At 43.4% G+C, this 14,136-nt stretch overlaps 1 protein-coding gene across 1 annotated transcript; it reads left to right on the forward strand.

Moving 5' to 3' along the window:
- Positions 1 to 8,725: 8,725 nt before the first annotated feature.
- On the forward strand, positions 8,726 to 13,347 carry LOC135884780 (perilipin-3-like). The gene is made up of 7 exons (XM_065412330.1): positions 8,726 to 8,794; positions 9,168 to 9,363; positions 10,683 to 10,765; positions 11,073 to 11,325; positions 11,775 to 11,971; positions 12,209 to 12,328; positions 12,940 to 13,347. The coding sequence occupies exons 1-7, from the start codon at positions 8,732 to 8,734 to the stop codon at positions 13,345 to 13,347; spliced, it is 1,320 nt and encodes a 439-aa protein (XP_065268402.1). The 5' UTR covers positions 8,726 to 8,731.
- Positions 13,348 to 14,136: the final 789 nt, after the last annotated feature.

Here is a 14,136-nt window from a genome sequence, read left to right on the forward strand (position 1 = left end):
ATTCCATTATTGTTTAACAACACAATTGCAATATTTTTTTTAATCACACGATTAATGGTGATTCATTTTTATAATCGCTTGACAGCCCTAGAAATAAGCTATATTTGCAAAGGGCTTTTCTCCCCAGTATATCTGCATCTATACAGGGTGCTTTTGTTGGTATAGCATTCCTAACTCTCAGTTATGCCAGCAAAAGGCAGACTAGACAAGATATTTATTAACCTTGCAGAATTCCTTATGTATGCATAAACTACCGTTAATAACTCCTTAACTATTATCCCAAGACACCTACCTTTCTCTTTCCTGAAAAGTTACCAGTTCTTCCCCCAACCTGCTGTGAGAGAAGAAAGGAGAATAAAAATAACTAGAAAAAGTTTGAGTTTAGGTTGGACCCATGTAACCTAATGCATACTAGTTAAGTGATCTAAACTCAGCTATTTTCCTAGTGCAGACGCAAGGCAACATCTCTAACATATTAGCTGGTCAATTTCTAGACTAGGCTCCTGTATCTATATTAAGAAAAAAAGGTTGGCTTTAGCTACCATGGTGTAGCTAAGTCTGAAGTAAATTCAAAACTTTCCCTAGTAAGGCAAACCCTACAGAGTGTTTCACAGTTTCAGCCTAGATGTTTGGGAATTATGATAAACCAAATCAAATTGGTTAGTTACTAAATTAGTCACACTAGATTAGATTAGAAATGGTCTAGACTAAGACTAGAAACAGTCATAACTAAAAACAACGGAGGAGTCCTTGTGGCACTTTAGAGACTAACAAATGTATTTGGGTCTAAACTTTTGTGGGCTAGAACCCACTTCATCAGCTGCATGGAGTGGAAAATACAGGAGCAGGTATAAATGCATGAAAGAATGGGAGTTGCTTTCTCAAGTGTAAGGTCAGACTAACGAGACCTGGGAAGGCAACTCCCATCCTTTCATGTATTTATACCTGCTCCTGTATTTTCCACTCCATGCAGCTGATGAAGTGGGTTCCTGTAGGGCCTCAGACTAGTCATTTCAGTTCTTTGTGCTTCTGTTCCCCATTTGTAAAATAGGGATAATCTTCTCTTCCACCCATTGTCTGTTTAGATTATAAATTCTTAGGGGAAGAGACCGTCTTCTGCTTCTGCCTAGCACAACAAGACCTGAGTCAGTTGGGGACTTCAGGCGCTGCCATAATTCAAATAACAGCAATAATAGTTTACCCAATTTCTCATTAAAACAATTCCATCACTAGATTGGTGGCAAACAGTGGTAATAGTAGTGCTGTTGCAAAAGGGCCAGCCTTTTAAAGGTATTGAGGCACCTAAAGATGCAGATAGGGATCTAGTGAGATGTTCAAAATGCGAGGTGCCTATCTCTATCAATGGGAATTATGTGCCTAGGAACTTTTTGAAAATCCCACCAGGTGCCGATTTACCTTTCTGTGTTCCTAAATACTTTTGAAAATCTGACCCTTAGTATCTCAGGTGCAGGTAGAACATGTGCTGCGAAGGTTTTCTAAAAGCTCTGCTCTAGGAATTATTGTGGGCACAGGGCCGGCTCTACCATTTTTGCTGCCCCAAGCAATAAATAAATAAATAAATAAAAATAAAAGCTGCCCGAACTGCCAAAGCAAAAGAAATAAATAAATAAAAAGGCCGCTCGGTTTGCCGCCCCAAGAATGGATGGAATGCCGCCCATAAGCATTCGCCGCCCCAGGTACGTGCTTCCTCCGCTGGTGCCTGGAGCCGGCCCTGTGTGGGGAAGTTCTATAGCCTGCGTTATACAGGAGGTCAGACTAGATGACCACAGTGGGCTTTTCTGGCCTTATAATCTATGAATCTATGAGTCAGGCTTTCAAATGAAGATTTGGCGAAGCTGTGGTCCATTCTGACATTATCGCCTTTCATTTGGCAGCATAACTTTATTCTCTTGTTTCTTTCAGTTAAACCTACAGCTTTTGCAGAAAGGCATGCAGTGGCTTCTGCTCAGCAGCAGCAAGGTTATGACAGTTACTGGGTGCGTTTGGGCTCCATGATGACCAAATTCCAGCAATGTGCTTTCCAGCATTCCCAGAGCAAGGTGAGAGATGCCGGCCAAAGCATCTGGGAGGCTCTTCAAACTAGTTCCCTGGTAGGAACAAAGTTCTTTCCCCTTCATCCTTATCCCAGAGATGTTCTGGGCAGGACCACAATATAACTAATCTTCTTCTTTGAGTGGCCTCTGCATATTCCCACTCTTGAGATGTACCCAGTGCTTAATTTGTAATAAAAGCAGTGCTGGGGCTCAAGCAATTAAGTGCTGGCGATCAAGAATCTTTTTACTTTCATAACTGATACGGCAAGCCCAGAAGTGCCGGGGTTATGAACTGCCAAGCCTAAAGGTGCCTTGGCAAGCCCTGACACAAATTAAGCACTGAATGTACCTGTGGCACAGCCAGGATCAGTGGAACCTTCCAACGCCATTGGAACACTACCTTACACCCTCCTCTTGTGACTCCAAATGTTTGCGGGGCAGAGCAATAAAAGTGGTGTGGAGCACCAACTGTCACAGTTCCTTCCAGCCATGGTGGCAGACGGAACGGGAACCTCACCTGGTCCATGGACCCAGTTTTGTCAGAATGTATCATCCAGTGCCTTCTTCATTAGGATTAGTGTTAGTTGGCTTCTTCAGTTAGACAGTTTTTACTTATCTTTTTCAGGTTTGGCAGTTTCATTGTTGTTCTTTGTCCCAGTAGGTTCTTTAGCAATCCAGTCTTTGTGAGAGTCAAAGATTGCAAGACTTCTTATTTATCTAGGCCCATTCCAGACCGTATATAGCAGTGATACTCAGACTGAGGCTCGCGAGCCGTAAGTGTCTCTTTAATGTGTCTCCTGTGGCTCTTTGCAACACGGGATATTAAAACACTGTGATTTAATTATTAACCAATCTAAGTTATTTACCAATCAGGATGCTTTTCCTATGTTATTAACCAATTAAGTTATCCACTTGCACTAAGTTATTAACTGATGTACTGTGTGAGTAATATATATATAAAACTAAATGTAATATAGTACTCTAGTAAATGAAACAATGAATTCACACTACTGGGTAATGTTGATCTCTAATGTGGCTCCTGGACCACTGAACACTGAGTATCACGGTATATAGTTTCAACAGAAGCTCCTCAATGGTCAGGGGGAACTATACCAAACAGGGCTGGATTGGCATGGAAAACATCAAAGAGAGCAGGAACAAAGGTTCTGTATTGGGGAACAGTTTTAGGATCAAACAATAGTGTAGTTGTAGACGTCTCCCATTTCAAGAGATATTTCTAAAAATTGTACCTTCACACTATTAATTTGCTTCTTGCAGTTGCTGAAATATTGCATCATTGCCTTGATTCATACAATTACCCAACCCCTGAAGACCATCTACCTGATCCTACTGGTTATTATTGAACACTTTCCCGTCAACTTTCAGGATAAGATGCAACAAGTTTCCCATACCACAGAAGTGCTCCGTGCTTCAGTCTCCACTCTTGATTCCTTCCAAGATCTGTTTAGACGAATCCTCTCCCAAATATGGGAGAAAGTGACCAAGGAGGAGGAACATATGAATGAGCTGCTGGAGTATGTGGTGTACAGTACACATCTCTGTTGGTTTGTGGGACCCTTCAATGCTTTAAGAGGTAGAACATAAGCAGACTCCACAGAAACTGCAGAATATGGATAAGAAGGCGCACATAACAAGTGACACTATTTAGACTGCATACGTTTGGAAGCTGTTACAGGACAGGACTTCCCAGTGGAGCTAATTTATTTGTAGACCTGTCAAGTTTGTCAAATGAAAGCTTTGATCTTTGTGATCTCAGCTCTGAGATTAGAGCTGAGCCTCAGAATAGCCTGGAAGTAAATAAATAAATTGGGTTCTTTGAAAGTCCCTTTGGAATCATTTAAATACAGGCTGCGGGAGGGGAAAGGGAACTATAAAAAGTCTGACCTTGAGCAAAATTTTTTGGTTAAATGTGTGGCAAACAGAATCAATTTAAAACAGGGAGGTTAATAGAAGTTTAGGAATTTTAGCAGATAGCAAACAGAACGTGCCATTGCATAGTCCTATACATAGTCCTAAAGAACATAAGAACAGCCATACTGGGTCAGACCAAAGGTCCATCTAGCCCAGTATCCTGTCTTCCGACAGTGGCCAATGCCAGGTGCCCCAGAGGGAATGAACAGAACAAGTAATCATCAAGTGATCCATTTCCTATCACCCATTCCCAGCTTCGGGCAAACAAAAGCTAGGGACACCGTCCCTGTCCATCCTGGCTAATAGTCAGTGATGGACCTATCTTCCATGAACATATCTTGTTCTTTTTTGAACCCTGTTGTAGTTTAAATTCTGTTCCAGTTGTCTACTCTTGTGAGTAGAAAGCTCTTTAAGGGCAACATTGAGATTTGCCCTACATAGCCAGGTAGGTCAGGAGGAGTGGCTGAGTAGGGAATCACTGTTCTGTGGCTGATGGGATATCAGGCTCTGTGGGGCTGCTACTGCCTTCCCCAATGCAGGTGGGAAGAGAGTGGGCAGACCAGACGGAAGAATATATAGACCTTCACTATATGTCCTGGGTCACTTGCACAATACAGGCCTGCTTCTCCACTGCTTTGCACCTTGTGTAGTCATTTACCCTTGTGCACAGTGGGTGTGAAATGCTGCCACATCAGAATGGTAGTGTAACGCAGCCTAACACAGTGGGGCATTTTGTCCCCCACCCCAGTAGCCAGTCCACCTAAAGAGGTGTATGAGTTTGCTAAGGAACCTGGATTCTTCAGCACAGGTAACAGAGGCTCAATTTGACACAGGATGAAGAATCCTCACTAGAGCTGGATAAAATATTTTTTAATCATATTTTTGCCCAAAAATGCATTTTTCAGAACACAGAAGTTATTTGCAAATTCAAGTAAACAATGGGGGAAAGAAATTGAAAAAGTCAAAACAGTTTGTTTTGGTCATTTCAAAATGAAATGTTTTGACTTTTCATTTCAAATAGTTTCATTTTGACCATTTGGAAATGAAACACTTTTTTTTTTTTCATTTTGAAATGGTGTTTCTTTTCAAAATTTAGCTAGATTTAAAAAAAGGGAGGGGGTAAAAAGCACCCAAAACCTAGTCCGCACGCAAATATTTTAATGTTGCTTGACAATGTCAAGTGGAAAAGGTGGCAGCTAGGGGGAAGGAACTCAGAATCTCAATCTAGTTGCCCATTTGGGATAGACATTTAGAAGGGACGGTGATAGTGTAACGCTGACAAACCCCAGTCACCAGGATTGAACTGGGTACCTCTGGAGCTTAGTGCATGAGCTAAAAGTCAACTGGCCCTTAGCTAAGGTTGTAGAGCAGACTCATTAATTGCTCTCTCTTTAAGTGGTCTCGGTGCCACTCGATGGGACAGAACACCACACCCAGAAGATGTGTGGGTTACAATAGCACTAACATAAAAAGACTACAAGGGTGGGAATTAAGATGGATTCAGCACTGGCTAGGGTATCAAAATTAAAGAATCTCAGTTGCTTCTGGAATTATCCATGACTCTTTTGCTGCCCCAACTAACTGCACCAGAACCTCACACCTCTTCAAAAATATCACAAGGAATGCCATGAAGTGGTTTGTGCCACAAGGCTGTACTGTCCAGTGAGCAAGAAGGAATCCAATGGGAAATTGTATTTTCATGCAGTCATGCTCATTTTACAAATGTTTACAATTTCCTTGATATTTATCTGTATTGAAGGCATATAAACTGTCAATGGAGAGGAGAGGCCTTTTCCTTAAGCATTACAAAATGCAGCCAGAAAGCACATTTGAGAAATGCAGCTTCATATGTTTAGAATGAACAGTAAAATACTTCCAAATTCAGTTACTTGGAAAACGTTGTGCCTTGAGAGTTATATGATAAAGCGGCCTCATTCTGGGAGAACCCCAAAACAGTCAGGGTGCATCAGAGGTCCCATCCAGACTTACATTTCTGTGTTTCTTGCATTATCTGGAGTGGCTGGTCTTCAAGTGCTAATGGAGCTAAAGTCTATCAATATAATGTGGCAACAGATTATGGAAAAAACCTTGAAAACATGAAAAGAGCAAAAACGGATGCACAGGCATCTGCCTGCCTCTGCAGAGAGCCTGACACAGAAGCTCAGAGAGGTGTGAACTGCCCCATTCATCAAAGTGGGGTAACTCCGATGCAAAGTGTTGGTGATATACATGTCTAGATTTTTAACTATTTCACTGCTGATCAAAGTAAGCAAGAAAAGAGAGGGAGGATTGCAGATCTGCATAATCTACCTAGGGTGGCATCTCATTTTCATGGTGAGAGTGGATGTCATTAGGGAACTATTCACACTCCCATGGCCAACATCTGACCGTTGGGGCTAAAAGATCAGATGCCACCAATCCTACAGAGGCCAGCTAGGCATTTACCTGTCGAAGTCCTGGGAAGGTGGGTGGGCGCACACCAAGAACAGCAAGGGCCAAGTGGGGGGTAAAGAGTTACCTCCCTTGGTATGGATGCTGCTTCTCCCTCCATAGGAGGCTGGGGGCAGATACAGGCAGACATCACTTTGAGGGGGAGGGATAGCTCAGTGTTTTGAGCATTGGCCTGCTAAACCCAGGATTGTGAGTTCAATCCTTGAGGGGGTCATTTAGGGATCTGGGGCAAAAATCTGTTTGGGGATTAGTCCTGCTTTGAGCAGGGGGTTGGACTAGATGACCTCCTGAGGTCCTTTCTAATCCTGGTATACTATGATCACGGTCTCAGTTCTATTCAATGGATAATCTCAAGCTTTTCTTTGCAGCCATGTGGGGTAGAAACATTTATTTTTAAATGACAGCTGAGATTGACATAATCACATGACTGGGATCCAGGCATGTGGCTATTGTACCTCCATTTTAATCTGGTCATATCCAGTGGTGTAGCTGAACCTTACAGAGAGGGACCCAAGCCCCAAGGGGAACCCAGCAGAGCATGTGTGCTCATGTTTTGTACACCTGCACAATCTGCTAAAGTAGCATCTCATATAGGGAGAGCTTGGATTGTGGGCAGGACTTGGGACAGCACCACCCCTTTTTTTCCAATTCAATCCAATTCCAATTCAAACACTGAGGGAGAACAATGACGGGGTGACAGAAGGATAAACACTCTTTTTTCCCACCCTTCCCTGAAACAGAAAGTGGCACACTTTTCCTTTTTTCTGAAAGGGGGATGAAGGTGGAGAAGGGCAAGTTCTTCCAGTTACCCTACCTAACTCTTGTTCCCCAACAAAATGCTGTACTATCTATCTAAGGTATTTATATAGCCCTGATTGCCAGAGTATCTGAGCACCTCACAAAACTTCTATGAAGCATGGAAGCCATATTATCCCCACTGTACAGAGGGGAAACTGAGGCACCGAGAGGCTAAGTGACTTGCACAAGGTCACACAGGAAGTCTGTGGTAGAGCCTAAAATTGAACCCAGTTCAAATCCTAGGCTAGTATCCTAACCACTGGAAAAAACTACCTGTCTTCAATATGCCACTCCTTGTTCCAGTGTGCCAGTTTTTACTTTGAAACTATAGCCAACATGCAGGTGAAGCAGGCACATTGCTATCTGCAACCTAACCACCAGAGATGGTCTATATTTGGCTGATTTTTTATTTGTTTGGGGTGGTGTTTTTTTAGATTTTTCTTAACACAATGAAAAGTTCTGTTTCAATTTTTTACCCTTTTTAAAAAAAACTTTTCTCTCCCATTTCCCATTGGAAAGGGCAATGAAAATCAATGATTTTTTAAGTCACGCAGGTGTTTTTGAAAATGTTACCCATCCTAACTAGCAACTGTTTCTAGGCAGGCTGTGGACTCAAAGTGAGTTCAGCTGGATGACAGCAAAGACCCAGTGGGGTTAATTGGTAACACATTTGGGGAATAACTCACTCCCAATCTTTGCAGGCCCCAAAGGATTTGCATTCTCCTATTGGTTAGCAAAGCCTTCTTTTCACTGATTCCCTGAACTGTCAGTCCTGAGTATTTCACTCCCTCCCCTCACAATTACATCACCAGGGGTGTATAAAATCTGACCAGGGGGGTGAGTGGAGTAAAGCACTGTCTGGAGTACTGAGAAAGGTCAGTGGGTTGGTTTGGGGCTGGTTCTTGAAAGAGTGGGACTTGTTGGTGAGGCTTTTTAGTCTTTTTCCCCCCCATGGTTTATATAATTCCTTGGTCAGGGCTTTGCAGTTATGCTACTAAGAAATGTTTGGATGTGTAAATGTCTGTATTAAGAAGCTGTGGGTAGGACAGGTGTTGGGAAGCTGAGTCTGGGGAGCTTAATGCTCACTGGCCTTAAGTCTCTTAGCTGGTGAGACAGGATCGCATTCTTAACTTTCCTCCCCTGTAGTTAAAACTATTAAATGGCCTTTAGTAGTAATGACACCTACTGCCTTTAATGTAGTCTCAAAAAACCAGAAGGTTTTCAACCACTGTGTGCCATGAGAAGGAATCCTCTTTCTCCTTAGCTGTAGTAGAACTGAAATATTTCTTGGCTTAAAAAAAAGCATTAACCATGTATTTAGTTCCCTATTCCTCTAAATATTCCTTATTAATCTGAGGGCCCTGCCATTTCTTCTACTCCCTCTTTGGAGTAGAACACGACTCTTGTCTTTAGGGTGCTGTAACTTTTCCTTAAGAAACTTAACTTGTAACTTCAGGCCTTTCTTTTTGCCCTTTTCAGGTATATCTGATTATACAATGGCTTCTAATGGAAAAGAGACAACTATGGCATCCCCAGAGCTTGGAGAGGAAGAGCAACAGGTAGGTGCTCCCTCTTAAGCATTGCTGGTTCAACATGTGACTACAAAAGATGGCTGGCTGTTACCTGGTAGCAGGCTTCACATATGCACACCTCAATGTCTAGAGATTTGTGCAGTTGCTCTTCCAGATGCTGCAAAATAGCTTGGTTTAGAATATTTAAAAATTCTTCTTGCTTTAGTTAACCTTGTGATCCAGTACTCTAACTTCAAAAGCAGCTGTTGGGCCTCTTAGCTCTTCAGATTTTTGACCATTAAACAATCCTTTGATTGGGGGCTAACACATCCAAGGGTAAAACCACTTGAAAAAGTAATGGTTCAGCTCCAGTATAGAACATTGCCTCCCTGACTCACTGTTCTGTCCCTTGCCTCACTAGAATGTCTTGAGGAGGGTGGCCAGCCTACCTTTAGTCAACTCTGCCTATGATCTGGCTGCTACTGCCTACGCTTCCACCAAGGAGAGCCATCCCTATGTGAGGTCCATCTGTGACATGGCAGAGAAGGGAGTGACGTCCATAACCAATGTTGCAGTTAGCAGTGCACAGCCAGTTGTAACTAAACTTGAACCTGAGGGTGAGTAAAGCATATATGCAGACCTTTCTGTTTGTATGGTACAATTTCTCAACAGTAGGATCTTGACACCCTGTCAGGAAGCTTCCATCTCTAAAACTCAGGTCCATGAAGATCAGTATGCCTTCAGTACTGGGGGAGAAGCTGGCAGTGGGGGTGGTGTGACTATACAGGCATAATACAGTAGCCTGTGCATGTAAACTAACGTCCACTAGAGGCTAACAAAGGGCTTTGTTTACACTAATTACTATTGCTGAACCTGCACTCACCTTCACTGTAGCCAGGAGGTGAGATTAGGGTTAAGCTCTTTCCATTTAAGGAGCAACACCCTTTGAAAGGTACCTAACTGCAAAATGAGATCTCCTCATGCTGCAACTAGAGAGGCTCAAAATCTAGTCTGTCACCAACAGAAGTTGGTCCAACAAAAGATTACCTCCCCCACCTTGTCTAATCTCTGGACCAACATGGCTGCAACAACACTGCAAACAGATTACAACTGTTAAACTTTTCTTAACATCAGGCAATAGTTCAGTAGCGATAGCCACTCCCTAACTTGCTTCCTTCATGAGAACAGTTAGTTGGACTTATCGCAGCCAAGGCATTGCGAAAACTTCTTGATGCCTTCCAGAGGGCTCTTGAACATTTGATCAAAAAGCTTCAGAGCTGTAAGACACTGGAGTGAGATGATTGCGCTTTATTCAAAACATAAAAACCTCTCACTTGGAGAGGGAGCCTGGAAAGTAATGCCTAGAATACTTGGGCAAGAGACAATTCTGCAGTCAGTATAGATAGGAAGAGAAAGTATTCAGATGCCAGTCATAACAATCTTGATTGGGTAACTGAATTAAGATGCATGGGAGGAAACGTGGAACTATGAACTATTGAGGGGTACGCTATTTTTCATTGAACTTTTTTACAAAAAGTTTATAAATTGGGGGAGAGGGAGGGAGCCACCTTGAAGGGGGAAATAAAATCCCCCTGAAGGTCTTGAATCACTGCAAGAGTAAATGTGCAGCCAGGAGAGGCACTCAAAGGCCGGAGGACTGCCCACGGGTGGAGGGAGCGGGCGGGTGCTGCCCTTCACCCCCCCCTGCAACCCGCCTTGACCACCCTCCACATGCTCCCTGCAGCTGCGCTTTTTTCCCCTCCCCCCCGAAAAAAAAGCTAGTGCCGACCCTGTGTGCAGCACCTACAACCCAGAACTATTGCTGCCTGAACATGTTGGAGAACCGAAGCTGTCATTACAGATGTGAGCCAGGTTCTGTCAATATTGCAGTAGCAAAATTGACCAATTAAGAAACTAAACTCTGGTTTTTCTATAGTGACAACAGCAGAGGAGTGTATTTCTGAAGTACCTGACAAAGTGGAGGATAGTCTACCAATCCCTCAACAGACTGCTGATGAGGTAACTTTCACCACCCTCTCCCTAGACAAAATGACACTGTCATGTGTTTATGAAAGGGGTGCGAATAATGAGATGCTTCCTCCAGCAGAGGAACACTCCATCCTAAAAGTGGTCAAGAGGCAGGAGCTAGTGTTTAAACATAACTCTGGTCTGGTGCTTAACAGCAAGATGCAGTTCTTCCCCTGAAGATTTAGGACCTATGGGGCAGAGCAGGTGGTAATCCCCCTCCCCAACCACAAGCTCTGGGTCAATGGGCTACTATCACCCTGAATACTGTATAATGTCTTCCTTGATCACTCTTCTCTAGGTTACATCTGAAACACAGGAGCTGGCATCTTCCAGACTGACAGATGTCAAGGAGACCATGATCAGAATGGTAGATATGACCAAAGAGGCTGTGCAGGACAGCATGAAGACCACCAGATCAGTGGTAACTGACAGCATGAGCACAGTTGTGGAATCCAGAATGGGCCAATTGGCCATAAGTGGAATGGAAGCAGTGCTGGGGAAATCTGAAGAGCTTTTGGATCACTATCTTCCCATGACAGATGAAGAACTAGGTCAGAACACATGAATGACAGGTCTATCATCTTTAAAAGTTTAGGGTAATCCTCCCTTTGGGCCAAATTTCTCTCTAGGCTTCTCCTCAATCTTATCTGTCACCAAATGCAGGCTCATCCTCCAGCATTTTCATATCTTAACCCTCAGTCTCAGCTTTTAGTTGGTGGGCATGTAAAAATGATTTGAGCAAAAAGTGGGGACGGTGGTACTAGAAGGAATAATGGGCATGACTATTCATTAGTCAGTTTCATTATCACAGTATGCTGTGTGTGGTGCATGGGTTCTTGTTTTGTTTTTAAGGCTGAAGCTACATCTGTGGTACTTGATAGGTGCTAAGACTAATGCTTGTTACAAGGGAGCTTAAGATTTAGCAGATCAGTAGGGGGCTTGTACTCCTTTGCCAACCTCCATCTGAGAGGGTGAACAACCTGAACTTTCTTCCCTCTAGCTGAACTTGCTGAATCTGTGGAAGGGGCTGAAGTGTCTTCAGCACAACCACAAGAGCGTCGGAGTTACTTCGTGCGTTTAGGTTCCCTGTCAACCAAACTTCGCCAACGTGCCTACCACTATTCCCTAAACAAGATGAGACATACCAGTCAAAGCATCCAAGAGGCTCTTTCCCAGCTTCATCAAACCATGGGACTGGTAGGAACTCCACTATCTCTTAAAACTGATGCCCTTCAGGGCAGGGAACACCTCGAATTCTACCTGTATAGAATGTGGTACAATGAGGCTTAGACCTCACTCATGGTTGTGTTATGTAACTAGACCCTTCTACTCCTGATGCATTGAGCATACCACTCTGTGGGGTGAAGGCATGTCATTTGCACATCAGTTATTCTAGTTCAACAGTTTGTCTCAATATGCTTAATCCACTTCTAGATTGAATACCTTAAGCAAGGTGTTACTCTTCAAGAAGTCCAGGAGAAGTTACATCACATATGGGTGAGCTGGAATAGAAAGACAAAAGGCAGTGAGATCAAAGATCTGGCAAAACCAGAGGTATGTACATTTGGGAGCAGCTCTGGTCTGAGAGGTTAGCCATTATTCTGAGCCTTGCAGGGTGGCTTATCTTTGGATAAGTAGCTGATAAACTCGGGTGATCTTAGTTTTATTACAAAAAGTTCTTCCCTTTGAGCATAATAAATAGGTGGCTTCCTTGCTTAGACATCCCTAAGTGATGTCACACCAGCAAGGTCTGCCCAAGAAGCGTAGTCCCTTTAGATCTTTTTTAAAACTTCAGCACAGCCTGCGAACGGATTGTAGATCATGGGTTTGCAACCAGTGAAACCCCTGTTAGAGCTAAGCCAAGTTAGTTGTTTTGACCTAGCTTACATGGCTTATTGCCTCTGGTGTTAGCCTCCATTGTCACAAGTTGCTTCTCTTAGGGAAGGGGAAATTTGGTTTCTTTATATCACTCCTGAAAGAGTGCATGGCACACCCATTGCAGACCTTGTTGGTGCCAATGGTCTTTCCATCAGACCTCCTTGACCGCCATTAGTACCTTGCAGCATAACTTGGCACCTTGCAAAATCGCCTGAGGTGGTGGCAGCAGCAAGCTTGATCCTTATTGTGTTTTGAACATTAGGATTAAACTTCTATTTCTCCAACAGATGGAGTCGGAGACTTTGGCTATGTCCCGCAGCATTATCCAGCAGCTGCAGGATGCCTGCCAGATGCTAGTATCCAGCATTCAAGGTCTCCCCACCAACTTTCAGGATAAGGTGCAACAGGTGTATCACAACATGGAAGAGCTTCATGCTTCCTTCTCCACTGCCCATTCCTTCCAGGATCTCTCCAGCAGCCTCCTAACCCAGAGCCAGGAGATGGTGACCAAGGCCCAGGAATATGTAGATGAGCTGATGGCATACATGATGGAGAATACTCCTCTGTCTTGGGTTGTGGGACCGTTCACCCCATCTGGTAAGGTGTCTGCAGATTCCATTGAACCACAAAACCAAGAAAATGAGGCTGAGGAAGCTGAAGTCCTCACCTCCTCCAAGGCTAAGGAGGACCTGTGACCTAGAAACATGAAACTTCAACTTCTGAGGAAGAAGGCGAATTCATTCCGTCTTCCTTCTGACTTCATGTGTACTAGCATCCTTCTGCAGGAAAGACACCAATGGCTAGTACTAGTAAGCACTGTGCCTAGATCTCTACTAATTTCTGGAGGTGGTGTGTGACTGCTATAATGTCGATCACTTCTCAGCTCCGATACTACTTGATTGTGTTTAATATCCCTGTCTTCAAAATAAAATGTGTCTGCATTTGAATGAAGGTCTAACCTGTTCTTTCTAAGAGGTGAATTTCAGTTCTATAGTAGAAATGTGCCTGCAGTTAGTCATGCTATATGTAGCCTTGTTTCTCAGTAGTGGCAACCACTGGCATTAGTGTGTAGACACTTAGAAGCCTGGGAAGCTTCCCCTATATACCATAGAACCAAATCTAGAACTACTTAGAAATTAAGGCTCTAGATCAATTACTCACACCTGTTAACCAGAAACTAAAGCTCGTTTCTATTAGAACAGAAATAAGTTACTTTGGTTGCTCTCATATGGCTGTGGTAGAATTGCACTTGGGATTTCAGGTAACCACTTCTGAAAAGCAAACAGGGCAGTTAGTTTAAGATTCCTACCACCAGTCTAGCTCAGGTTGGCTAGACACTACTTGGGTTGCTCAGTCATGGGGCAGGAGCCAGGAGAAAAGGAATCCAGGCATATCTCATAAAACAGGGCTGGCCCTAGAGGGGCTCTAGGGCCTAAATGTCACAGCCTAAGAAATATTGGTTATTCTGGTGAAGAATGTGCCAG

The sequence above is a fragment of the Emys orbicularis genome, chromosome 1 (assembly GCF_028017835.1).
Source record: "Emys orbicularis isolate rEmyOrb1 chromosome 1, rEmyOrb1.hap1, whole genome shotgun sequence".
Taxonomy (NCBI): Eukaryota; Metazoa; Chordata; order Testudines; family Emydidae; genus Emys; species Emys orbicularis.